This window comes from Protopterus annectens, chromosome 4.part1 (assembly GCF_019279795.1).
Source record: "Protopterus annectens isolate FY-2018-M chromosome 4.part1, PAN1.0, whole genome shotgun sequence".
NCBI lineage: Eukaryota > Metazoa > Chordata > Ceratodontiformes > Protopteridae > Protopterus > Protopterus annectens.
In genome coordinates, this window is record NC_056734.1 from 476,101,678 (window position 1) to 476,128,568 (window position 26,891).

At 41.7% G+C, this 26,891-nt stretch overlaps 1 protein-coding gene across 2 annotated transcripts in view; it reads right to left on the bottom strand.

Moving 5' to 3' along the window:
• Positions 1–26,891, bottom strand: part of ACSL3 (acyl-CoA synthetase long chain family member 3) — a 943,201-nt gene that overhangs the window by 233,045 nt on the left and 683,265 nt on the right. For both annotated transcript variants that reach the window (XM_044070290.1, XM_044070288.1), the window contains exon 11: positions 22,510–22,682. In XM_044070290.1, coding sequence (XP_043926225.1) covers positions 22,510–22,682 — 173 coding nt within the window. The remainder of the gene's footprint in view (positions 1–22,509; positions 22,683–26,891) is intronic.

A 26,891-nucleotide genomic window follows, 5' to 3' on the forward strand; every position in this document is an offset into this window, starting at 1 on the left:
CGGGCTCCCTCTGCTCCTAAGGTGGCGTATGTCATTGAAACCTCTACCTCTGCCTCTGGAAAAGAATCTCCTTGTGAGTCTAGAAAAGGTAACTGAGACTTACAGAACCATATTTTCTTTCCACCTTGTTGGTTCCTGGAGAAGGTATGCTAAAGGGCTGAAAACCTGATGTCAGTGATGGACAGGGTCTAACCTTCCTGCTCACTGCGGGTAAGCATTTCTTTAACTGACAGTCCTAAAAAGGAGGGCCTGTTAAATGGGCCATTAATAAAGGATGTCTTAAAGGGATCTGCAAAATCACAGAGCCTCATCCAGGCACGACGTTGCATAATTAGGCCTAAGCCAGCTGCTCGAGAGGTGCCTTCCACAGCATGGGAAATTAACCTCATTGAAGAACTGGCAATAGAAGTAAGAGTGGCCAGCTACAGAGAAACATGGACTCAGGAAGAGAATTTGGCAGTTCCTTAATCAAATCCCTTTGCAGACATGTGAAACGTGCCATAAAATTTAAAGACCTCAGAGCGAAAGTAGCAGTGGCATAAACATGCTTCCCAAACCTGTCCATCCAGGCCCGGCGGGAGACTAGCTCAATGAACTCATTCACTGGGGGAGTCGACCAAGATGTAGATGGACCAGTCCTCCAACACCACAGACTCTTCCTGTGAAGGATTTTTGGCAAAACAACCACCTCTCTGCCTAAGGATTTCCATGATGTCCCTGAAGGAAACATCATCAGGTGGAGATCTGGGAGATCTTTCACCTTCCTTAAAGTCCATGCTCTCTGTGAGAGACTCCATCGGGGAGTCTGTGCATCTCCTTTTATACATCCTTTTCTGGGGGATTTCCTCAGTGGTGTGATCTGGGAAGGTATCATAAGAGGACAGGTGCCCAGGATGGTATTATAACAGGACAGGTGCCCGAGAGGGGAACATGACTGAGGGGCCTTCTGGAACTGGCTGACCTGACCGGACAGAAATGACGGTTTCTGAGCTCATGACAGCTGGAGGACATGGGGAGGAGCCAAGATACAACAGGATGTATCCCTGGTTGCGTAGAACCCCCCTTCCACAACCTGGAAAGCAGAAGGGCTTGACTTCAGCTCTCTCAGTGTGAAAACAGAAACTTAGATGAGAAAGCCAGTGGACTTATATTTTTGGATAAATTTCAGTAACTGACTAGAAAGTGCATTGCCTGGATGCCAGGAAAATAGAAATATAGAGGACCTGAAAGAAAATCAGCTACAAAAGGTGAGGTAAAAACACTGGGAAGAGTACTGCAGCTGTTCAGCACAAAGCAGTTCAAGCTCCAGACATGACTTCCAGTAACCTAGAGGAAAATATAAGACAACTGCACACAGACCTGGTTAAAGTAAACAAAACACTGATGAAGTACATAGAGACTCAACAAAAGGCTGGAAAAATGGGTGAAGTTTTAAACAGATATTCAGAAGAGGTGATAAAACTGCAAAAATCAGAGGCTGAAATGAAGAAAAGACTGGCTGAATGAGACTGCTCAAGAAGAGATGTTTCAAAAAAAATAACAGAATTAGAGGACTCAGCACAAAGGGAAAACCTGCGATTTTCTACTGTACCAGAGAAGCTGGAAGAAAAAGACTGTTATTAATTTTTTGAAAGCACAAATAAGCAACTGGATTGGTATACCACATCAGGAGTTGTTAATTGAAAGGGACATCTTGTGTATGCTCCAAACCTGGCCATGTAAAAGCTACCCAGATCTTTAATATTAATTATGCAATTGTACCTGCAGAAGGAGTTGATTCTGACAAAGCTGTGGCAGAAGGATAAAGTGCTAAAAATAGGAGACCGAAGAGTGTTTGTGGAGAATGACTACTCATTGTACACTAGGCAGAAGAGTAAATTTATTCCACTATCCAGGGAATGTCGAAAAGCAAGAGTGAGATTCAAACTTGTGTACCCAGCTATCTTAAAATATTCTTTCCTGGCGGGACAAAATAATTTTTAATGCAGTACATGCTATGGACGAAATACAAAAGTTTGTCCAACAAAAGGTGACCTGTGAAAGAAAAAGATTCTGTTTCTTATTCTTCTGGTAATAAACACCATAGAGAGACTGTGCCATTGAAACTTTTTCCACTCTTTCAATGGAAAATGCCTCGGCCCTAGTCAAGCTGTTGATGAGTGTGCAGCCTTCTTGGAAGTCCTTAAGTATTAATAATAATAAATACAGAAATCACATAATTGTGGAAAATATAACATTGCAAAATATGGTTACACAATCATAAGATGCTAAAATGAAGAATATAACAGAAGCAATACATAAAACAGCTGAAAATGCTAGACAGATCACAACTAGACTTTGCATGCAAGATTAATGACATTTAGGTTAATCATTTTTCAGCATTTTTTTTTTGCTGTCAAGCAATGCCAACCATCAGACCTTCTCTCAGTCAACTGGCTCATTCCTTACTCAACACTTTGGTGAAAGCTTACTTAGAGTGGACATCACTAAGGAACGCAAGGGGGGGATCTTGTATTTCTGGGTTAACCTGACACTTCCATACCTTGTTCATGTTGAAGGAGATGGCATGAAATGGGACTTTACATTGATGAACGCATCTCCATGTGATGTGATCATCTGGCCATGCTCTCACCCTACCCCTGTAAACAAGCTCTTCTGTGTAATCTCTGGTCTCCACTAGGGATTCTAGTGTGGAGTGTGTGCTCATGAGCACAAGTCCCTCCCCTCCCCTCCCCTCAAAGGCAGGTGAGCAAGAATTAGCCTTGCTATTCCTTTCTTCCTCAACATCAGCTGCAACAAGCACCCAAGCTGTTAGTCAAACTGTGGTCACCTGTGTCACAGTCAGGCTTTATCCCTCTACATCAACAGAGCTGGCCACTTTTCTATGAACAGGAACATGAAAGGTAAGATACAGGGAAACAGGGAAATATTTAAGTCACAGGCTAACATATTAAATTAGCTGCTATTAAGGTCGTTGAAAAATAAAGTTAGCCTGTCTGAGAAATCACCCAATTCTGTCAGCAGCTATAGCTTTCAAAGGGTAACTACACTGAGCCATAGACAAGTGTACAAAATCCACATCTGTCTGAGAACCTGCATTGTATGGGGAATCCACACACACCCACACCCACACAACAGGTGCGAGGGTGGCCTAATGGTTAAGGTGTTTGCCTTACAAACACAAGGTGCAGGGTTTGAGTCTCACAAGGGATAATTGGCTAAGCTTAAAATGGCTCGCTAGGGCAGCTAGCTTAGTACTAACCTATGAACACTCACACCCACACCCACACACACGCACACACAGCTTTACAGAATAAGATGGTGCAGGAAGCCCTCCTCCCATCAAAAAACAGTAAATGGTGCAGGAAGCCCCCCTCCCATCAAAAAACAGTCAATATGAGTAAAAGTTTTGCTTTGTGGAAATGACATTTGCATATCTGGTTTCCAAACTAGTACACAAGACTCTTAAACCACTAAAAAAAGAAAAAAAACATTTTTGATTAAATGGAAAATGTAAGAAAAAGAGGTAGAAAATAAGACAGGAAGATTTCTTCTGACAAGCCTAAAAGAGCACAAAAAACAGGATGGTGAAGTCTGGTGAAGAATTATGATGCAGTGATAAATTCTGGATAGTGGGACAACAATGAGGTTTAGAAATTGCAGACTATAGGAAGCCTAAGAGCAAGATATGGAAAAACATGATAGCAGCACACTGATGTGGAAGTAGTCCAACAATGTTTGTAGAAGTACACATCTAGACAACGCAGGATTATTCACAAAGATAGCACAAAAATGCACATTGTGTGTGCACTCTACTGTTTGTATGTGAAGAAGGCATTAGCTTGAGTCACACAACTGAGCTGTGTTAATGTTATAATGTACACAAACAGCTCTCCTTGACTATCATTACTCACATCCATGCACAGAACTCATTTGACACCTATATGAATACGTCTACATTTTCCAAAAACCCTGTAATATCTACATTTTAACATTTGCAAGTGACATCACTGAAACACTGCTGTGTGGTACTCCTTGAATAAAGAGAAGTCTGAATCATGACATTGAGACAGATGTTTAGGTCACTGCCTTGCAAAATGCTGTGTGTTGACAGCCAACCAAAATGTGCTGTAAAACACTTAAAAGTGAATTAGGAAAGAAGCAACCAAACAGCAAGTGTCACTGCATTCACTTAAAAAGGCATGCATATATTTCTTATTGTTTTTCCAGTTCTATTTTTTTTATTATTATTAAAGAGAAATGCCTTTTTACCCTACAACAAATGAAAAGCAATTGAAATGTTGATGGTTCCATCATTTCCCCTTAAAGTGCTGTACAAAGTATAACTGGATACAAAAAAAGTTGATGTTGTCTCTAGAAGACGCAGCAGCATACATGTTGCCTGACCCACCTCTAACAACTACAGACATGTTATAATGCTGTTATATTAGTGACAGTAGTTGATGCTGAGTGCTCAAATCTCACGGCCAGATGTAGTTCAGAAACATTTGTTGTACTCTTGCTATGAATGTGGAATATATGAACCTTTTAATATACTTAAATTATATGAGTCATTTCTGCAGCCATTCCCACTGATGGGAGAGTCATGTCATCACTGGTGTTGAAGGGTTGCAAGTGTGGCTCTCTTGCAGCATCTGCATGACTGTCAGCACACTTCAATATATCACAGTATTATTTTTCTAATAAAAGACACTGAACGGTAGCATACATGCATGAGGGGGTGATGCTCTTGCACAACAGATATCTGCTTCTCACATCATCAGTGTTCAAGGTCACACTAGTTATGGCGATCACTTATCTGTAGCATTAATTAACAGCTATTCTCAAGTCTTCTAAATATTACATTCTGCAGATCATGGATCTGTGAAATGCTGCTGTTATTTGGGCACCTCATTCAGTTAGTAGACCACATCCATGCCTACAGTCTTCGAGATATACAGTCAAGTTTGTCTACATTCCATGGCATTTGAACAAGTTTAAGAATTGTGGCATGTGGGTTTTACTGAGCATCAGCTGTACACAACTGCATACAATACTTATGAATGTCACTCTGTATTAGGAACATTGAGGTGTGTTTGGTTGTAGTAAATACACCTCACAAATCTGCACATCACATTAAACAGAGTTGACAGTTGCTCTAGAATAGACTGCAAAATACTACAGAGTCTGATAAAGAATAATGGGGAATTAGTATGTCTAAGAGACAACTAGATTACAATAATGAATTCTCAAAAGAGAAGGGTCCCTGGTCATTATATGGGTGACAACATACTCCCTCAACTAATTCAATCATACTGGACTTTAATTAAAAAAAAAAGTCCCTGCAGAATTTTTTCTTTTAATTTAGCCTCTGCCTTCTACAGTTAACCTCTTTCCTGATAACAGGATGAGGAATATCCTTGACAGACTTAGGAAGCAAGCTTTCACGTTTTCCTCCTTACCTTTCAGCATAATCAGTGGTCAGTCTCAGATGTATAAGATGACATCTGAAGGTTAATGCCTAATCTCTTTTTCAGAGAATACAGTCAAATATGATTTGCTGAAAGGAGGAAGTTGTTCAGGAGACTACACAGTTTTTTTTGCCTCCTTGCCAAGTCGACAGGAAGGTTCAAAGAAGAATGGACAGTTCGCCCAAAACAAAGGATAATTAAAAAAGGAAAACATCTCCACCCTCCTTGGCATCCTGTGTCAGACTCTTAATCCTTTCTGTTCCCTCCGGTCTTAGCTTTCTGTCTCAGGAGGTAATCGATCCTGTTCCCACAGATGGAAGGACAGTATTCTACTCTTATTCCGGTGTCAAAGAAAGAAGGAAACTGGAGTCCTAGCACAGATCTCTCCGTTCTAACATTCTCTTTATCTATCATTTTTAAAGCTTCCAGATTTTCTTTTTTTTTTTTTTTTTATTTCCGCTGTTTTTCACTTTAGGTAGTCATAAGCTCCAAGAAGTCTTCATAAAGTGCCTCATTCCCGTGACATCCATCTTCAGTACACAAGGAACTAATTATTTTCATATTTGGATAATTATCTTATATTTGGAGAATCTTTCACTAATTCTCATGAATCAATGGTTTAAAAAATATATACAAATCAATGTAAAACCTTCATCAGCTCAGATTTTCTGTGAACATGGAAAAATGTCATTCCAATTCTCAAGATTTGTGTTTCTGAGATGGTTGCAATATAAATCTCTCATAATGACATTTCTTCATTACAACAAAGTGGATTACACAGTGACCATTTTCTGATATTTTTCGACCAGATCTCAGATTATGCCAAGGAACAGTGCAGAATTAAGACTCATGGCATACCGTTTTCGCATGATGTTTTTGGCCAGATGTCACATAAGGACATTTCAATAGTTTAATTTGGATTCAGCTCAAGCAGACCCGTTTCAATTCAGTTTCCAGTGCTGGGGTATGTGAAAACAGGAGTCACTCTAGTGAGTGAATCTGTGGCTTCTCAGTCCTGGTCTCTCTCTCTCTCTTTTTTTTTTACTCTTTCAACCCCTACTCCAGTCTGTAACCAAAGATGCATTGGCGTAGATATATATATATATATATATATATATATATATATATATATATATGTATATATATATATATATATATATATATATATATACACACACACGAGAAGGTGAAAGCCCAGAGCCTATGGAATAATGCAAAATAAATTAAAGCATATAATTGTCAAATTAATGATAGCTGTAATGAATATTCTGTAATTCCTGAACCATCCTTGGGACTCCATGTCCTCTGCTACTTAATTTGGACAACAGCAAATGGGGTACATAAACTAATAGGGGGAAAGAATCTTATTCCCTTTGCAAGGTAACTACATAATCTGCTCATCTCTTTCTGTTCCTACAGGCTACTTTCAGTCAAAACAGAGCATTATTGCAGTCAAGCTGACCAGAACCAGGACAGACTCTGTCTAATGAAAACTGCACCTGGGGGGGGGGGGTCTTCGAGGTACTGATTCATCTGTAGGGAAATGGTCAAGAAGATTAGTTGCTTCCAGCAAAAACAGAAAATTAAAGAAATTCTGTTACAGGACTCTGTACTTCAACATAGAATACAGATATTTTTCATGCCCACAGAAGGGAATGTTTCTGGATGCTTTTCTACTCTTTCCTCTGATGAACAGGAGTCTAAAGAGTCAGAAGTACTCTCCAGGGTTTACTGTGGTGGCTACATTTTGGCTCAGGCAACAGTGTTTTTCCCTTCTTTTGAATTTGGTCAAGGATAATTACCACAAGCTTCCACACTGAATGGATTTACTCACAAAATGGAGGTGTTGTTTGATACACCCCAATATTTACTTTCTTTTACTGACTGCCTGGATGATGGAAAATGAGTTCCTTTTAGACACTTTTCTCTGAGCACATGTGGCAAGTATTAAAGGAAGCAAACAAATATAATACCAGAAAATCACATGCATGTGAATGGGAAAGCCTTTACAGCTGGTGTCAGAATAAGAACCAAGATCCTTGTAAGATTCTGTAGTACTGCATGAGTTATTAGTCTCTAGCTTTTCTTACTTTTTAAGATTAATCTTGTGACCATTTCTGCTTGTCTGCCCTTACATTCCCGTTTACCTCAATTGAAAAAAAGACAAAAAAAGTGATGTACTCACCATAAAGTTCCATTCGTGTTGTCCATTTTTATTCTTCCTCAACAAATGGGTTCAGATCCAACTTGGCCACTTTTTCCATCTCGTGGAACACAAACTCTTGAGCTCCTCTCTCACCCATAATGCATTAGTTCCCTACCATACCTCAGATCTTGTTTGCTGACCTTTTAGCATATACAGTAATTAACAAATAACAAGGGGATGAGATAACAGTATCTGAAGCTCAAATAAAAAATATTAGTTCCTTTAGTATCTTCTAATCCTTCCAGAAGTCAAATTGGTAGAGGGTTAGAGGGACGGGAGTTGAGAAAGAATGAAAATGGACAACACATGGTGAGCACATAACTTTTTTATCTGATGTTGTTATTTTCATTCATTCCTCAACAAATGGGGCAGAGTCCCCAGCTACCTAAATCCTGGCAGGACTCTAAGGAAAGATATTCCTGAGCACCACTGAGCTCAAGGCAGCTCTTCCCCTAGAAACCAGATCCAATTTGTTATAAGCAATAAAGGCATGAGGATTAGCCCAAGTTGCGGCTGGGTAAATATCGTCCAAAGAAGATCTGGATAAAAATACAGAAGTTGCCGCAGACCAGGTGGAATGAGCCTTTAAAGATTTTAGCAAAGACAAACCCAATTGTTTGCAAACAAAGGAAATACAATTAGCTAACCATTTGGATAAAGTCACTTTAGTAACTGGCTTGTCCAATTTTGAATCAGAAAAGGAGACAAATAGTTGATCTGATTTCCTGAAAATTTTTGTCCTATGTAGATAAAAACATAACTTCTGTAAACATCCAACAGGTTCAACATATACTCTCCTGGAACTGGAAGGTTGTTCATTTGATATTGGATTCTGACACCACCATAGGAAGGAAGGAAGAATGGGTTAGTTCATAAGGATACCATATCCTTATGAAAAATCAAATAAGGAGGATTAAAAGATGGGGCTTGAAGTTTTTTTTAACTTTTTGGCCACTAAAAAGACAGCCTTCCAGGTTAAGAATTTTAGTTCGCATTTGGCAAACAGCTCAAAGGGGGATTGGGTCAAAGCCTGTAAAACCGAATTCCATTGCTATGGGGGAGTGGGATCTTTAAAAGGGGGGGGGGGGTCTAAAAAGAAAAGTTCCCCTTATAAAGGCCTTAAAAAGTTAAGAAGAAGCTAAAGATGAATTATTTACTCCAATGTGAAAATCAGAAATGGCATTTAGTTGTACTTTAAACTGTTAAACAGCTAGCACCTTCATTAAAAATTGTTGCTAAAAACTCAATAACTTTAGGTATTGAAGCTAAAACTAAAAAGGGATCAATGTCATTTTGCTGTGCCCAAACAACAAATCTTTTCAATTTACTTCTGTAAATTTTTCTAGTGGAAGCTTTGTGAGAAAATTTTTAAAAAGTGACGGATGGGGGAGGAGCTATCAAGAGAACTGGAGAAACCATGTGGTCAAATTTAGGCCTAAAATATACCTGTGTATCATATCTGTCAGATGAGACAGGAGGTTTGGAACTGGATTCAGAATCCATGGCGGGTGAAGTTGATGAGGCCAATATGGAGCAATGAGGATGACTGTGCTTTTCAGTTGAGATGCTTTCTGAAGGAATTCGGGGATTACAAGAACTGGGGAAAGGCACAGAGGAGGGGTCACATGGAGAAGAATGTCTCTTGGTGATTCCACCAATGAAGGGATCAGAACAAAGAACATGCTGCACTTGTTGTTGAGGGGGGATGCAAGGTTGGCCCCATCGACAGAATATCTTTTATGCCACTTTCAAGTTGAGTGACCAGTCGTGAGGCATAAGAATGGACCTGCGTAACTTGTCTGCTACCACGCTGGATTTCCTCCAAATGTGTACTGCTAACAAAAATTGATTGGATGAGATTGCAGATTGCCATACTCTCAAAGCTTCTCGACACATGGGATAAGATCTGGTTCTTCCTTGTTTCTTGATGTGACACACCACTGACATATTGTCCGTCTGAATCACAACAGTCCCAGACAGGAGAGTGTCTTGAAAGGCCTGCAGTGCTAGGAGGGCAGCTCTCATTTCTAGGACACTGATATGTGTATTGGTTGCTTTGGGGGAACCATGTGCCTTGGACTGTCTTTCCCAAGAAGTGCCCCCCACCAGATCTGGGAACAGTCCGTGGTAACTATGGCCTAGGGCTGAGGGAGAATGAAAGGGTGACCTTGATTTATCTGACTGGAGTAAATCCACCAAAGGATGTAATTTTTGCATGCCTGAGTTATCTTGATTTGGGTGGATAAAGGCTGGTGAAGAACAGACCACTGAGTCGATAAGGTCCACTGGAGAATTATCATGTAGTACTTTGCTAACAGAACCAAAACTATTGCAGCAGACATTGACCCTAATTCTTGAAAGATCAATCGAGCTGACAGAGAAGAATTTTGAATGATCTTTTTGATCTGGAATTGCTTGGTTTGTACCCTTGGTAAAGGAAGGGAGGTTGTCAAGCATATTGTGTTGAACAAAAGCTGCTATGAACTTCAATATTTGAATTGGTTCTAGTCGAGATTTGTTGTGATTGATCGTAATTCCTAGGTGAGAGCACCAATGGAGTACATAATCTCGTGCTTTGATCAGATTATGTCTATTTTAAGCAGTTACGGCCAGATGTCCAAATAAAGAAACACCAAGAATCCTTGCAGTTGCAAATGAACTGCCACTACTGTCAAGCATTTGGTGAACACCCTGGGGGCTGTGGTGAGAACAAAGCGGAAGCATAGGCATCTTCTGGATTGTGGTCTGTTCATTTTTATACAATAGTACCCATCCTGAAGCTCTATTGAGCACATCCAGTTGTCCTTGTGCAGAAAAAGCAGAATGGACTGAACACTGACCATCTAGAACTTTCAGAATGCTGAGATCCAAAATTAGTCTCCAGTCCCCTATTTTCTTTGGCACTAAAGAATCTTGAGTAAGTTCTGGACTCTTTCTGGTTTGGGGAGACCTCTTGGATGATATTTTTTAGCAGCTTTTTTATTTCTAGTGCTGCTGCTTTCCTCTGACTGGGTGGAACATCAGGAATTTTGTTTACTGTTAACGGGGGTGGTTATTGTATAACCTCTGGAAATAATCCTACACACCCGTAGAATCTTTTGCAATCTCTGCCAAGGCTCTCTGGTGCAGGAATAAATGACCTCTGACTGCCTCCAGACGTGAACAATCAGGCCTCCTTTCAGGAGCGCTGGTAGGATCCGTCAGAGAAGGTATCTCTAGATCCTTGGTTTTGTGGACCTCCTCTGCCATGTGGGCTGTATCTTCCATTAGTGTTCCCCTCTCTGCCCCTGGGGGATCTATCTCCACATGGATCTGGGAAGGGAACCTGGGGCTTTCTGAACCACATTTTTCAGCCACCTCACTGATTCTTAGACAAGGTCCTTTGAGGAGTCAAAAAACATACGTCCACAGCAGACAGGGTTTTACCTTCCTGCTCACACCTGGATAGTTTGTCTTTAACCTTGCGGCCAAATAAAGAACTTCTGTCAAAGAGATCATTGATGAAAGAAGACTTGTAGGGCTCCACAAAAATCACACAGATGCATTCAGGCATGCCTCTTAATGGAAATACCTGAACTCACCACCCTTGAGGTAACTTCAGCTGCATGGGAGATGAGCCTCACGTTTGAATTTGAAACAGATTGTAGGGTAGCCAACTGTGAGTTCTTTAATCAAATCCCTCTAGTGAAGTGTGCCAAATAATTCAGCGAACGAAGTGCAAAGTTTGCTGAAGTATATACATGCTTCCAGAGTCTGTCTAGTGCCCTAGACTCCCTGTTAGGGTACTGAACTGAGGAACTTTATTCTGCAAGTTCCTTTTTTGTGGCTGCCACTATAATCATGGCATCAAATGGTACTTCTTTGCTCCAAAATTTCCTATCCTTGGGTGGTGCCAGGATCTTGTCTGGTCTCTTGAGGACTGGCTCAATGAAAGCAGATTCCTTCCACACTCATCTAGAGTTCAAGTCCATGAGCTCATTGGCAGGCAGAGTAACCCAAGAGGTAGATGGGTCAGCTCCAAAGGCTTCCAGGAATACGGACTCCTCTTGAGAAGGTTTGTCGGTAGACCAACCACCCCTTTGCTTGAGGATCTCTAGTTTGTCTCCAAAGGAGACATCATCTTGTGGTGACCTTGGGGACCCTTCTCCCTCATCAAAATCAGTGTCCTCCATGATAGACTCTTGAAGAGAGTCATAGCACCTCCTTTTATACTTCCTTTTCTTAGGGACTTCTTCAACGTGATGTTCCGGAGAAGTATTGTAAGATATCAATATACCCTGCTGGGTACCCTGGAGACCTTGGGCTGGCTGTCCCTGTGTTGCAGGAAGTTAAGGCTCAAGACACAAAGATGAGTGGGTCTGGGAAGAAGGAGCCGAGAAAGGTGGATACATCCTTTCTCCTGGAACACAGAAAATTCTCTACACTACCTTGATAGTAGACCATAGGTGACTCCATAGTCAGACACACTGACGTCCCACTCACCAGGCTGAACAAGGAGAGGGTCACAGTAAGCTGCCTATCGGGCGCTAGAATCCGCCACATAACACAAGCACTCTGGTCACTCCACGGCAAGTACAAATATGACACAGTCATTGTCCATGCTGGTGTGAACGACCTGAGACGTACCTCCCTGGACTACATGAAAAGAGACATAGAGGAGCTCTCTGATTATGTAGCCCAGGCAGGTATGACCCTGACCCTGAGCAGTATCCTTCCTTCACCAAGAATGATGCCACAATATGGAGACAAGATGATCAGCTTTAACAATTGGCTTAATGTCTGGTGTCATTCAAAGGGGATCCAGTGTCTGTCTGCCTGGGATGACATGCTTGACAAGCCACGCTGCTTCGCAAGGGACGGCTTGCACCTGTCACCCCTGGGATTCTGGATATTGGCTAAGGCTCTTGCCACCTCCATAGTGCCTTTTTTAGGCAAGGCTCAAATTCTAAACCTACCACCCTAGAAAACAAAAATGGGAAGAAACTGAGGGTAATGCTGCTCAATGCCAGAAGTCTAAATCTCAAAATGCACGTACTCGAGGCCCTTCTCAGTATGGAGAACATCGATGTCTGTGCTGTAACTGAAACTTGGTTCAAGGCTCCTGAGAGCACCCCGGCACTATTAGGTTTTACCTCATATCATGCGTTCCGGCCCCAAAACCCAAAGGAGGGGGTGTATCCATATTCATAAAGGATACCCACACCTCCAGGTTGGTGGCAACGCACAAAGCTTCGGAAACCATCCAGGTGCAACTAACCATAGGCAAAACTGCTCTACAAATTGTAGCATGCTACAGGCCACCCTCTCAAACTCAGGAACCCCACACAGCCTTCCTGAAGACACAGGAGGGTATAAATGTATCTCCAAACACCATCATATTGGGTGACTTCAACTACCCGAATATAGACTGGGAACATAACTCAAGCCCTAACTTTCTAGCCCAACGGTTCCTGGAGTTCATAAATTCAAATCCCATGGAACAGCTAGTCACTGTTCCCACGAGAGGAGAAAATATACTAGATCTCATTATCACAAACATGGGGACAAAATGCTCCACACCGGAAGTATATCCCTCATTGGTGAGATCTGATCATAAACTAATCTCACTGGAAATCCACATCCCGCCCCCACCCCAAACAAAAAAGACCACAGTGAAGAACTTCTCTAAAGCAAACTTCACACTACTCAAGACTGGTGTGGTATCCTTCAAGGCCCCTGAGCCAGTGGAAACCACAACCCAAGCTGCGGAAGCCCTTACAAATGCCTTCTATGAACACCTCCAGGACTGCATAGATCAGGCAATCCCAAATAAAACCAAGACTCTTTCCACAAAGGGCAAACGTCCAGTCTGGTGGACCCCAGCCATTAACAAACTTTACAATAAGAGGAGAAAGCTATTACATGATAGAACAAAATCCATAAAAGGGAAGTCACCCCTGATCATTATTAGTATAAAAATACGAGCACTCATAAAATCAACTAAGGCCAATTTTGAGAGAAAAATTGCCATGGATTCAAAAGACAATCATAAGGCCTTTTTCAGCTATGTTAGGAACCTGGGTGGAAACTCCCAGATATGCTCAGAATTAGTCCAAAATGATACAAAAATCACTGAACCCACAGACATTGCCAACATACTGGCAAGACAGGTTCAGTGCAAACTTCACTCCCCCTCTCCCCCCCTAAAGGAGAGATAACTATCCCAGCAGAGTGTAGCCTCCCAGACATCTCAAATGCGCAGGCGAAAGCTGCTCTCTCTAAAGCTAAAAACACAGCATCAATGGGACCGAATGGTGTCCCCGGCTGTGTGCTACACGAGCTAAATGAGGAATTAAACCCGCACATAAGGCAGCTGTTAAATCTCAGCCTTACCACAGGATACGTGCCCAAGGAGTGGCGTACGGCAACTGTGGTCCCACTCCACAAAGGCGGTGCCTCTACGGACCCTGGTAATTACCGCCCCATAAGCTTAACAAGTCTAGTCTGCAAAGCTATGGAGAGGATCATAATGGAGCTCATAAACAAAGATATAGGGGACTTGCAGACATTGGACCCGACCCAGTTTGGCTTCGTCAAGGGCAGATCATGCCTTTTGAACTTGGTCGACTTCTTCGAAACAGTCACCAAGGCCATTGATGAGGGAAAGGCAGTCCACACAGCCTATCTTGACCTTGCAAAGGCCTTCGACACAATACCCCACTCGGGTATTGTAGAAAAACTTACCAGCTTAAATGTAAACCCATATGTCACAAGATGGGTTGCAAACTGGCTTAAGGACAGAACCCACAGGGTTAGAGTTGCTGGCGCTATGTCAGACTCCAAGCCGTTCACAAGCGGTGTCCCACAGGGCTCGGTCCTTGGCCCCCTACTGTTCGGCATCTACTTCTCAGAAGTACAGGCCAACATGGGAGGACTTTGGCTGACAAAGTTTGCAGACGACTGCAAACTGGGCGCCATAGTGGAAAGTGCATCGGACACAGATATCCTTCAGAAGGGACTCACGGAAACAGATAGCTGGTGCCAGAGCCATGGCCTGAAGTTAAACGCCAAAAAATGTATAGTCATACCCTTCGGGAAAAACAAGGTAACCCCAAGCTACCATATAGGTGGCAATCCACTAAGCACAGAAGAGGTTATCAGGGACCTGGGGACCCAGGTTGACAGTGGCCTTTCTTTGACACTCACGTTGCTAAAGTGGTTAGAAAGACCTTCTACTTTGCCCACCTGATCATGAAGGGATTCACATCCAGATCTAGTGAGGTCATTGTTCCCCTGTACTCTTCACTTATCAGACCAATGATCGAGTACAATGCCCCATTCGGGATGAATCGCACCCGACATCTGCAGCAATTGGAGAGACCCCAAAAGTTCCTCACCAAAAGGATAAAGGGACTCCAAAATCTGTCATATGCTGCCAGATTGAAGAAACTCCAGCTCTATTCAGTTGCATACCGTCTGCTCAGAGGTGACATGTGCCTGACATACAAGGCCATGTCCAACCCGGAATTAATGGACATGCTCCACCTCAAAAAATCCAAATCCACCAAAACCACTAAAGCAAGTGACTTAAACCTTAGCACGGATATAAATAGGACGTGCTGGAGGGATAGACTTATCACTCAGAGACTCCCTATGCTGTGGAATAAAATCCCGGTCCATGTGAGGCAGAGCACCTCGCTGGCTCTGTTCAAGAGAAATCTTGACCTGTGGATGGGAGATCGTAGGTTTATCCCAGGAATCATCTCTGTGTCACTGCTGGACAGAGGCACAACAAACTAATGGGCACAGTATTTTTTCATATAAGGGGTGGCGTAAGCCACAAAAATTTGGGCTAGGCTTATAAATGCCTTAGGGCAGATAGCCTAGTATAAACCTATGAACCTATGAAAACAGAATGCCTCAGATAGAAAGAGACCGATGGCTCCGAGAAGACATACTTCTGGACCATCGGCTCCTTCCAAACTGAAGGGAAACCACTCGAGGCAGGTGTTGGAGATGAGCTGTCCAGCACCAAGGCTCTCAGGGGCAGAGACTGCTTTGGCAACCTTGGAGTCTACTCAACACCAAGATCTGGGATGACGCTACAGCTCCAAGATTCATCCAACTTTAACATGTTCAGAGCTGGCCCACTCTGACAGGGTACCAGTGTAGAAGATAGAATGATCTTCAGATATGAAATGGATGGTCAGATTGAAGGAGGAGTCAAAATAGATGGCTAGTACTCATGAAGGTCTCCAGACCTGATAAGTTAGGAACCAGAAGAACCTCCATTTGAATTTGTGTCAAGAGAATTTCCTCATCATCATATCAGACTTCTGGAGGTGAAGCCCTAGAATGATGACACCTTTCCAGAAAGGGAGATGGAAGATGAGAGAACACTGGATCCAGGCTTGGAGGAGATCTGATCTGTGGTGACCTATCCTTATGCTTCTTCGGATCTGAAGTAGTAGTACTGTAAGATTTTGCCTTTGGATCCCAACAGGTCAGATCTGAAGGTTTTGAAATCTTAAGAGGCAATTCTGAACCTGGAGTCGAGGAACTTAAAGGCTCCAGGGATGGCTTTTAAGCCCCTTTTTTGTTATGTTTTTTAGGGGTTTGAGCCCCACATGCTGCATCAGAAAATTTTGATGAAAGTAATCCTCTCAAAATTAGCTTATTTCTCCTATCAATATGGGCCTTAGATTTGAAGGCCTTACAAATATCACAGGCAGAATCCAAGTGGCCTAAAAAGAAGTCATGTACTCGCCATAACATTCCATCTGTGTTGTTGATCTTCATTTATTATTGACCTTTGGGACTCAGTTCCGATCCTAGGAACAGGCTCAGCCATTACACGACTTGTGTGAGCCAAAAACTCTCGAGCTAAGTCACTATCCACAATACCCTCTCCAGAGTAACTCAGACGGAGTTTGCAGCTACACAGACAGACTGAATAAAAAATACATATGGAAAGGAAGAGGTTATGTCCAAGGTGAAAACTGATAAGGTTAGCAGGACAAGCGGCCAATCTTCCAAGGAGTCTGAAAATAGGGGGAGAGGAGGGAGGGGAGTCGATGATAAATGAAGATCAAAAACACAGATGGAACATTATGGTGAGTACATAACTTCTTTATCTGATGTTGCCAATCTTCATTTATGATTGACCTTTGGGATAGCGTTACCAGCTACTTTAGATCTTGGGTGACCTTATGAAAGGATATTCCTGAGAACTATAGAGCCAAAGGATGCTCTTCCCCTGGAGACCAGATCCAGTTTGTAATGGGTGATAAAGGTATGCGGAGCAGCCCAGGTTGCTCCTGCATATATTTCATCCATAAAAGCTTTGGAATGGAAAACAGCAGACGTGGCTATTGCCTTTGTAGGATGCTCTTTACCTGGTGCTGGTAATTGGAGATTCTTTTTATTGTAAATGAAAGAAGGGAGGGACCAGATTTTCTAAATTCTTTAGTTCTGCTGAGGTAGAAACATAATTGTCTGTGAACATCCAGCAAATGTAAGCAATATTCACCTTTGTTAGAGAAATATGGAAAGAAAACAGGTCAAGTCAATGGACTGATTAATATTAGTTTCTGAGACCATCTTAGGTAGAAAGGATAGGCTGGTTCTTAGTGAAACCATATCTTGATGAAAAATCAAATATGGGGGTTTTGAAGAAAGTGCTTGTATTTTGGAAATTCTTCTGGCAGAGGTAATGGCTATAAGAAAAATGGTCTTACAAGAAAGAAGCGAAGTGACAGGAAGCTGCAGGTTGAAAGAGGGAAAGGACCAAAGATTGGAGAACCAAAGTCAAATCCAAAGGAGCTAGAAGATCATTATAAGGTGATTTCAACTGCAAGGTTTCTTTAATAAACACTTTACACAATCTATGGGAAATTACAAGATGATCGTCAAAACTATTGCGGAAACTGAAAATAGCAGCTATTTGGACTAATAGTAGAAGCAGAGACTCCTTGTGCAAAAAGTGTAGCTAAAAAATTTAAAATTTTTTTCAAATGGTGAGGAGAAGGGATTAAGACCATTATTGTGTGCCCAAATAGAAAATCTTTTCCACTTGCTGTGGTAAATCTTCTTAGTGGAAGGTTTATGAGAAGCCAATAAAATTTTCTGGACTGGAGAAGATAACTTTTTTCTGCCTGGCAAATAATGAAATTGGAGGAACCAAGCTGTAAGCTTGAGATTCTGAAGACTGGGATGCACCATTCCTTGTAGACGAGACAGAAGATCTGGAACTGGGTCCAAAGTCCAAGGACGGTGAACTAGGTGAGGACACAGAAAGGGGAACCAGACTTGACAAGGCCAAAAGGGGGCAATGAGGATCACCTTGCTCTTCAACCTGATGGCTTTCTTTAACACGAGAGGAATCAGTGGGAAGGGGGGAAGGCAAAGAGCAATCCTGCAGGCCAATCACGAAGGAGTGCATCTCTTGGGGACTCCCCCTGAAGGGGGATTAGGGCAAAGTAGCTACTGCACTTGTTCAGGGGAGAAGCAAATAGGTTGCAGCAAGGCTAGCCCCAGTGACAGAAAATCTCCTTCGCCACTCTGGGATTGACAGACTACTTGTCAAGCAGGAGGATGCATCTGCTCAGTTTGCCTACTATCATGTTTAAGCTCCCTGGGATGTGCATTGCTATCAGAAAGAGGTTGGAGGATATCACCCATTGCCACACTCTGAGAGCTTCTTGACACAGGGGGTAAAGACCTGGTTCCGCCCTGTTTGTTGATGTACCAGACTACTGAGATGTCTGACTGAACTGCAATCATTCCTAGAGGAAGGACAGCTTGGAAGGCTTACAAACTAACAGCACTGCCCCCAGGTCCAGAACACTGATATGCAGATTTGGCCTCCACTGGGGACCAAGTGCCTTGGACTGTTCTGCCCAGACAATGCCCCCCCAACCCCATCTGGGAGGCATCTGTGGTCACTATGGCCTTGGGCTGAGATTGAATGAAGGGATGGCGTAAGAGAATTTCTTTGGATTCCATCCACCAGGATAAGTCTTCTTTGCAATTACTGGTGATTAAAATTGGATGCGTCATTAGATGGGTTAGGATGGACCATTAGAATGGCAGAAGCCATTGTAGCAGCTACAAGTGAAATCTTGCTAGTTGAACTAAGATAATGGTAGCTGCCATGGACAATAAAGCTCGAAGGACTAGAAGTGCAGGGCCCTTGTCGTTGGACAGAATGGCTTGTACTTGGGATTTTACCTTCTGTAGCCTGTGGAGAGGAAGGGAAGTTACACAACAGATGGTATTCAAATGAGCTCCTATGAACTCTAGATCCTGAGTGGGACTATGCTGACATTCTGATTGATTCACTGTATTCTCCACATGAGCGAACAGGTGCAGAATGAAATCTGCTGCTTGAAGCAGTAGATGCCTGGTAGGATGAGCCAGTTGTCTAGATAAGGAAACACCTGGAATCTGTGTAGTCTCAAGTAAGCTGTTACTGCTGCCAAAGACTTGGTGAACACCCTGGGAGCTATGGTGATGCGAAAGGGCAGCACTCTGAACTGAAAATGACTGGCTCCTAGCTGAAAGCAACCTTCTGGAGCATTTGTCCATTTTTATGTGGTAATACGCATCCTGAAGATCTACATAGTACATCCAATTGTTTTCCTCTAAAAAGGGAAGTATAGACTGATCTGTGACCATCTGGAATTTTGCTTGCTGAACAAATTTGTGCAGAACGCTAAGATCTAAAATTGGTCTCAAGTTCCCTGTCTTTTTTGACACCAAAAAGAACCTTGAGTAAAATACGTATCCTATCTCGTCTGGTGGGACTTCTTGGATGACTCTTTTTAGCAGCTTTTGAATCTCTAAAGCTGCTTGATCCCTCTGACTGGGGTGGAACATCAGGGAGTCTTCGTTTTGATCTTGGAAAAAGACTGACAGGAATATGGTAACCTCTGGCAATGATCCTCTGCACCCAAGTATTCAAACTTATTTGCTGCCAGGCCCATGACTGCAAGAAAAATCTTCACCCGACCGCTTCCAGAGGTAATCAATTGGGCCCCCTTTCAGGAGCGCTGGTAGGATTTTCCAGAGAAAGACACTCTGAAACCATGATTTTGCACGCCACCTCTGTTGATGGGTTGGTGTCTTCCGTAAGAGCTACCTGCTCTGCCCCAAGGGGAGCTACCACCACATGTGCCCTGAAAAGGTCCTTGGGATTTCTTAAACCACATCTTCTTGCTCCTCTGATTTCTACAGTAGGACTGTTAGGGAGCAGAAAAATGTATGCCCACTGCAGGTTGGGTCTTTCCATCTTTCCTCGCACCTGGCTAGAGTTTCTTTCACTTTGGGGCTGAATAAGGAAGATCCATCAAAAGGAGCCATGACAAAGGAGGACTTAAATGGCTCCGCAAATTCACACAAGTGCATCCAGGCATGAAGCCTTATGGTAATGCCTGAAACTGTTGCCCTCGTTATCCCTTCGGTTGCATGTGCAATGAGTCTCACAGACGAGATGGAGATAGACTCCAGGTTGGCTAGTTGGGAGGTCACTTTATCCTGGGCCTACTCAGACTCACCTCCTGCTAGACTATCTGATAACTCCTTGATCAGATCATTCTGGAGCCTACTGAAATGTGGCATAAAATTCAAATACATTAAAGCAAATGTCGATGGTGTGTACACCCGCTTTCCAAATCTGTTCATCGCCCTGGACTCTCGATTAGGGGGATGAACAGAGGGATTGAACAGTGGAACCTCTCTTCAGCTAGTTCTGTTTTGGTGGCTGCCGCGACTACCACAGCATTTACCACTAACCTCTTAGCCCAATGCTGGTGGTCTTCTGGAGCTCAGATTATTTTTTCCAGTCTCTGGGGAATTGGCTCTACAAAGTCAGGAGCCTTCCAAGCCCGCTACGCAATCAATTTAATAAGACAGTCAGCAGGAAGGGTCACCCAAGAAGTAGATGGGCGAGCACCAAAAGCCTGCAAGTACACAGACTCCTCAGAGGTAGGGTCTTTGGGCTTCCAGTTACCCCCCTCTGTTTCAGAATCTCTAGAATGTCTCTAGAGGAGACATCTTCTGGGGGTGAGTGGTGGGAACTCTCCCCATCATCGAAGTCGGTGTCTTCTGTGAAAGATTCCTCAGGGTAATCTGTTTTCTCTTACATGTCTTTTTCTGGGGGTGGCTCCTCAGTGGGAATCTCTGATGAGGACTCTGAAGAAGAGGGGCCCTATCCAGGGGTATCTTGGAGCTTAGGTGCTTGCTGTCCAGGCATGGAGGCAGCTCTGCGTAAGAAGGATTCCTAGGCTAAAACTCTGATATGGAAAGGGCCAGCTGAGGCATGCAGAGGCCAATGCCCTCTCTATTACCTGGAAGGCAGTCTCCCCCACCACCAAAGATGGATGGGAGCCCGGAACTGAGAAGGACAACCTCAGAAATGAGGTCACACCTGCTCTGAGAGACCTACACCCAAAGCAAAAGCCAAGGTATAGCCCATGTCAGCAGAGGTTCAGAGAGTCAAGGATGACTCTGAATAAAAAACTGGAGCCAATACAGAACCCTCAGACCACACTGCGGAGCCACAGCCCCAGGAGTCTGTCAGTTCCAAAGGAACTGAGGAAGTCAAGGCAGATCCTGGAACCATAGGAGAAAAAGCTGTCGGCACCACAGCAGCTGGAACTGGAGAGATGGGAGTCGAAAGCCTTAAGCCCTAGCAGGGGGTTACAGGAGCAAGAGTTGGTGTAGTCCTGGACAGAAAGCCTCACATCTAGAGGGGAGTGGAGGCTGGGAAGAAAAAGACTACGAGAGCTGGCAGTGACCACATCCATACGTGAAGGTGGCAAACAAAATCTGAGGTATGGTAGGGGACTTGTGCGTTAAGAGAGGAGCTCGAGAGTTTCAGTGCTCCATTAGCTGGAATAAGCATCTGGGTTGGATCCAAACCCATTTGTTGAGGAATGAATGAAAATTACAACATCAGATCAGGTTTTAAAATAGTTCTGCATATCCATTCACCTAGCTGACAGATGGCTACCCTTGTGGGCTTTACTCTTTATATAATAATATTACTATTATTATTAATAACAATACATTTTTGAGCTTGCTCAGGAGGTAGTTTAAAATACTTTTTGTGTAATGTTGCTCATTACTCTAACTTCTGTTACGGCAGTATCCGAGTCACAAGCTATTAAGGCTCCTCCATTCTAAGTAATGTTATTCATCTCCAATAGCTTATGGTTCTACAACTGTGAATTAATAATGAACACAGTAAGGTTTGATAAGTAAACTTACCTTAACAGTAGAAGTTTGAATAGGTCACTGTTGGAGTAGCCATGTCCTCCGTCCATCCTCCCTTTTTGTCTTCTGTATTTCTGCCAGGCTATGGGATTTTTATCACTGCCTGGCAGGACTTAAACCTTCCTACTCTAAGGCAAGAAAGCTCTGAGCTTTAGGAGGCAATAGCCACTGCTTTTATATTGACAGCCACAAGCTGTACTATGGCTTCAGTGCATGCCCTAAAGTTTTGGAAACTGGTCAGTTTGTCTGTTCCTTGGCAGGATTCATCTCAGATAGCTTAGCCTACTGCAACAGTGATCTAATTATAAAGATCAGTGCATTAAAGCAATTATACCACAATGCAAATATCTCTTCAGGTTTCCAATATCCATGAAGAGCAACTAAATTGCATAACAGCTAGCAACATTCTATAAGGAATTATCAGGACAAGAGGTAACACACAGGAGAAAAAAGTATTTGACTAATACGACTCAGTACTCTTACACAGGGACTATATTAAGACAAGAGCAACAATTACATAAAGTTTCCTTACCAGTGGGTTCCAACTTATCATTAATATTTGTTTTGAACAGCACTAACCTTCACTGATAGCCCCAGCCCCACAAGTCTCTGTTAATCCATATCCCTGACCAACAGGACAACAAAGGCAAACATTCATGAATCGCTGTGTTGCTGGAGATAGTGGTGCTCCACCAGACAGAATCAACCGTGTTTTCCCACCAAGTAAAGATCGAACCTTTCTGAAAACCAACCTGAATGTAAAACAGATACTTTTAGTATATGTACAAAATAAAAACAAGAAAGTGCTGTCTTCAGAGATGTCCCAAAAGCTTTTTTTTTTTTTACAATCCAACAACTAAATGACAATTTAGCACAGCTTGTCAGAAAAGTGCATTACACACACACACACACACACACACACACACACACACAAAAACAGTATGACTATGGACATACTCTGTCAGCAAATTATAAAAGTACAGTTGTTTCATATGATAGAACATACTTCAGCCGTAGATCCTCAAGAACAGGTCACTGTAACAAAAAAAAAACAGTATTTGGCTCTACCTACCTTATATGCTATTTTTCCTACACAGATTTTTCATTATCTGTGCTCAAATCTGTTTTGAAGACTAAAGCTGCTTCTCTCTCTCTGTCCAGCATTCCATAACACCTTGGTTGGTGCACAAGACAGATGTACAAACCCTATTTTCATAGAAGCTATTTTTTCTTCAAGTCTTTTCCGGTTTTCAAAAGGACATGAAATTGTAGCAAACCATTGTCTTTTATGTAAAAAATGTATTATTGTAATTGATCAACACATAACTGCATATTGGCCTAATACCAAAAATAGTAGTATATCTATATAAATGGACCAAGGACACTGATGGACTATTAATCATAAACAGCATGAAATGCATTCTTCTGCATCATGTTGAAAGGGTCATAAACAATATTTATTTTATGTGCAACAGACACAGATGCATCTAAGAGAAGAACACAGAAATGTTCTGGAGATGAGTAACAATGTCTCTAATGCTGTGGCTAAGCACTTCTTAGAATGTCAAAAAGCTAAGATATTTGTACAGTTTTGTTTATTTTAAAATAACTTAACAAGTGGACCAGGGAAAAGCATAAGAAATATTCAAAAAAGCCTGAAACAACTTATATACCTTGTGAAATGAAAGTTATATTTCCACTAAAGGTTTTTACATGCTTGTTTTTTTTTTTTTAAGTTTTAATTTGATGAATAATTAAAGTTAATTTTAACTACTCATGTTATTTACTGTTTTCTGTATGAAATGCATTCCTGGGAAGACTTGAAATACAGATGTTAGAATAATTATTAGTTAAAGTGAATTATACAATGACTTGCCATTAATATTCAAAAATGAACATGCTGATTGGCCAGCCCAACCAACGTGCCCATTGTAAATCCAAGAATATACCAACGGGAAAATGTCTGGTCGCATGGACTTTTTCTCATTAGTATACCTCATAATTTTTTTTACTTTTCTTTTCTTTAAACCAAAAAAGAAAATGGAAGACCTGAAATGAACGAGCGAGATGGCGCAGACAAAAATAAGAGGACAATCAAGTACGTTCTGCAAAACTAAATAAACTTACTTGATTATCCTTTTATTTTATCTGTTGCGGCTCTCCCGAATGTAAAAAGTCTCCCAGTTTATTTCTTTTCTTCTCAAATTAAAAAAAAAAAAAAAAAGCAATGGAGATCTTCCTTTCTCCGTTGCTACCTTTGCACAGCACAGATGTACTGCATAAGCATGGGAACTCAAGTCCCACACGCATGCACAGTACATCAAAAAAAGCCCCAGAATACTGGAAAAATGTGGAAGGGCAACACGGAGGCATTATACAAAGACATTATTTCAGAAAAGTAAGTCTTTTTTCTTAAATAATGTCATTGTATAATAGCAATAACACATGGCTGGGTGTAGGCAATGCTGGATTTACCCACACCCAGCCAAGGGTTATTACTTAAACAAACAATTTATTTTTTTAATTAGTACAGCCAGCAACCCCAGTAGTCTTTTTATGTTTTTTTAGACCCTACTTACCTTCATATGGAATTCTGAATATAGTAAGCCTCAGTCCTTAGCACAAAATGACCATAATAAGCAAAATGTAAATGCATAAAAAGCTAGTATTAGAAATTATGTGCAGTATTGTTATGGGAGGGTGACAGCTTAATGATACAGAGGGACAAAGATGTGAATGCAGCCAAAAATTATGTGGTTTGAGAAGCAAATTGTGGAATGGTAGAACCAGTACAGGGTGAGTTGCTATTACTTACTCACCTATCTCTGGGTGGGGGTGGGGGGTAGCTCAATGCACTACAACATTGACACTGCAAACTTTTGATGCCACAGCAATGCACTGAAAGAGCTAGGGACAAGCACCCACCAAGAAGTACACACACTCTATCAGGTATTCAGGCAAGTTTAGAAAAGGGCAAGCCAACAAGGGCCTGCGATGAGAGACTTTCACTTGCTCAGGGCTGTTAAGGACAGAGATAGGCAAGACATAAGAAAATGCTCACAGATGTCAAGGGAACTGGTAGGTAAGGCATAAGGAGATACTCATGACTGTCTGGACAATGATGTCCACTAACTTGCTCTTATTCACAACAAGCAAATGGGCCAGTCAGCTAAGTAAAACAGCTGATATTTAGCAAGAAATGGGTAGTTTTACTGTTATAGTGGCATCTTCATGCAAGAACTACTATTATGAAATGCATCTTGCACAGAACTGTACTTTATTTTTCAGGGAAGGCAAATGTAAAGTATAGAATGTAAGTAGACTCCAAGCATTATCACATCCATGGGTGGCAAACGTACTAAGACCTCATGTAGTGCAGTCATACTAAAACTTGCATCATCTCAGAACTGTGCTTCTAACGTCTAGTGCTTTGTGAATGCGTGTACAATAGTCCATGAGCCATTTCTTTTAAATATTTCTGAAATATGTTGAAAGTGCAGTTATTGCCTAGTGAAATGTTTTAGACTGTATCCTGTAAGGTTGTGAAAAGCTGTAAAAAGCTGGAAAATATGCACCTGTTCTTTCAAAAGGGAAATGGAAAAGTGAACTTAACTGCACTAAAGTTGTATTGACAAGAAAAATGTAAGTAAATATTTAAAATATGAAAGAAGCTGCATTGTACATGTTATTTAAATGAATAAAAATATTTAAAAGAAGTGTGTGTGCATGCATAGAAATGTACTTTTGCTGCAGTGGGAATGTACTGCAATTTGAAAGGGAAACTAACATTTCTGTTCACGTTTGCAGTGTTTAAAGCATAATGACAGGAATATGTTATTCTAGGTCAAAGGATATTACCTTATTTGGGACTTCAACCCAGAAGCATGTAACTGTTGAAAAAAATTAGGCAACTTCCAAAACTCAGAGTTGAAGCTAACAGGAGATCCTGACTGGGATTCAAACAGGAATGCTGTTAGCTGAGGAAAGCTGCTACAGCTTCCTGCTGAAGTATGCCTAAAAACAGTAAGGATTTGGAGACTTTATTCTGATACTGAAACCTAGTGCTAGAAAGGGCACAGCAGACCTTAACTATAATCAACTAGGGTCTAGACTAGCTGTTTGTTAAGAATTGTATTTTAAAGTTCTTGTGCAAGATTACTCCTGTTGGCATATTTTCTTTTTGGTATGCATTACTTTATTTATGTCAGGAAAGAAATGTATTGTTTGGCTTGAGGCGCATGAAGCTTGTGATTTGTTTATTCATGAGTTTAATAGTATACATAAAATCTCTCTCTCTACAGATATATATATATATATATATATATATATATATATTTTTTTTAATCCCGTGTATTAAAGACCATTTTCAATCTGCCTGTCAAAGAACGATACCTTTCAAAGATTTAAATGTGGTTTACTTTAAGGTAACCAGTATACATTATTGGCTCGTCAAATAAAAATCGCTGTTAGAAACAATGCAATGAATTAGGGGACAGAGTGCTTAAAATGTAGAGTTATTTACCCCCTTTCTGTAATAAATGTGTGTGTGTAAACTGAATTATTTTAGACAATTTTCACTTATGGTTGAAAGGCAATGGCAACAGTATAAGGTTGGTGAAACAATGTTCTGATAGGCAGTATAAGTCTAATTTACAGGTGTATAATGCAAAGCTTATTTGGGTGTGTCAGGTGTTAGCTATTACCTAAAGCAGCAGTGCATATTTACCATATGCCCTCAAGACCTATTGCTTCTTGCATACTGACTGGCTTGCAGTGTTGCAACTTGAAAGGCTACACACCTCCCTGATCATCACATACTTGGTGGCACCTGAATATACTTATATACTTCTACCATCACATAGTTTTAGGCAGTGGTGAGGATGCTGAGTATTGCACCTACATGAACTGCAAAACAATTATGTTTCCAGAAAGTGTGTACCTTTACAGCATACCTTGCACAG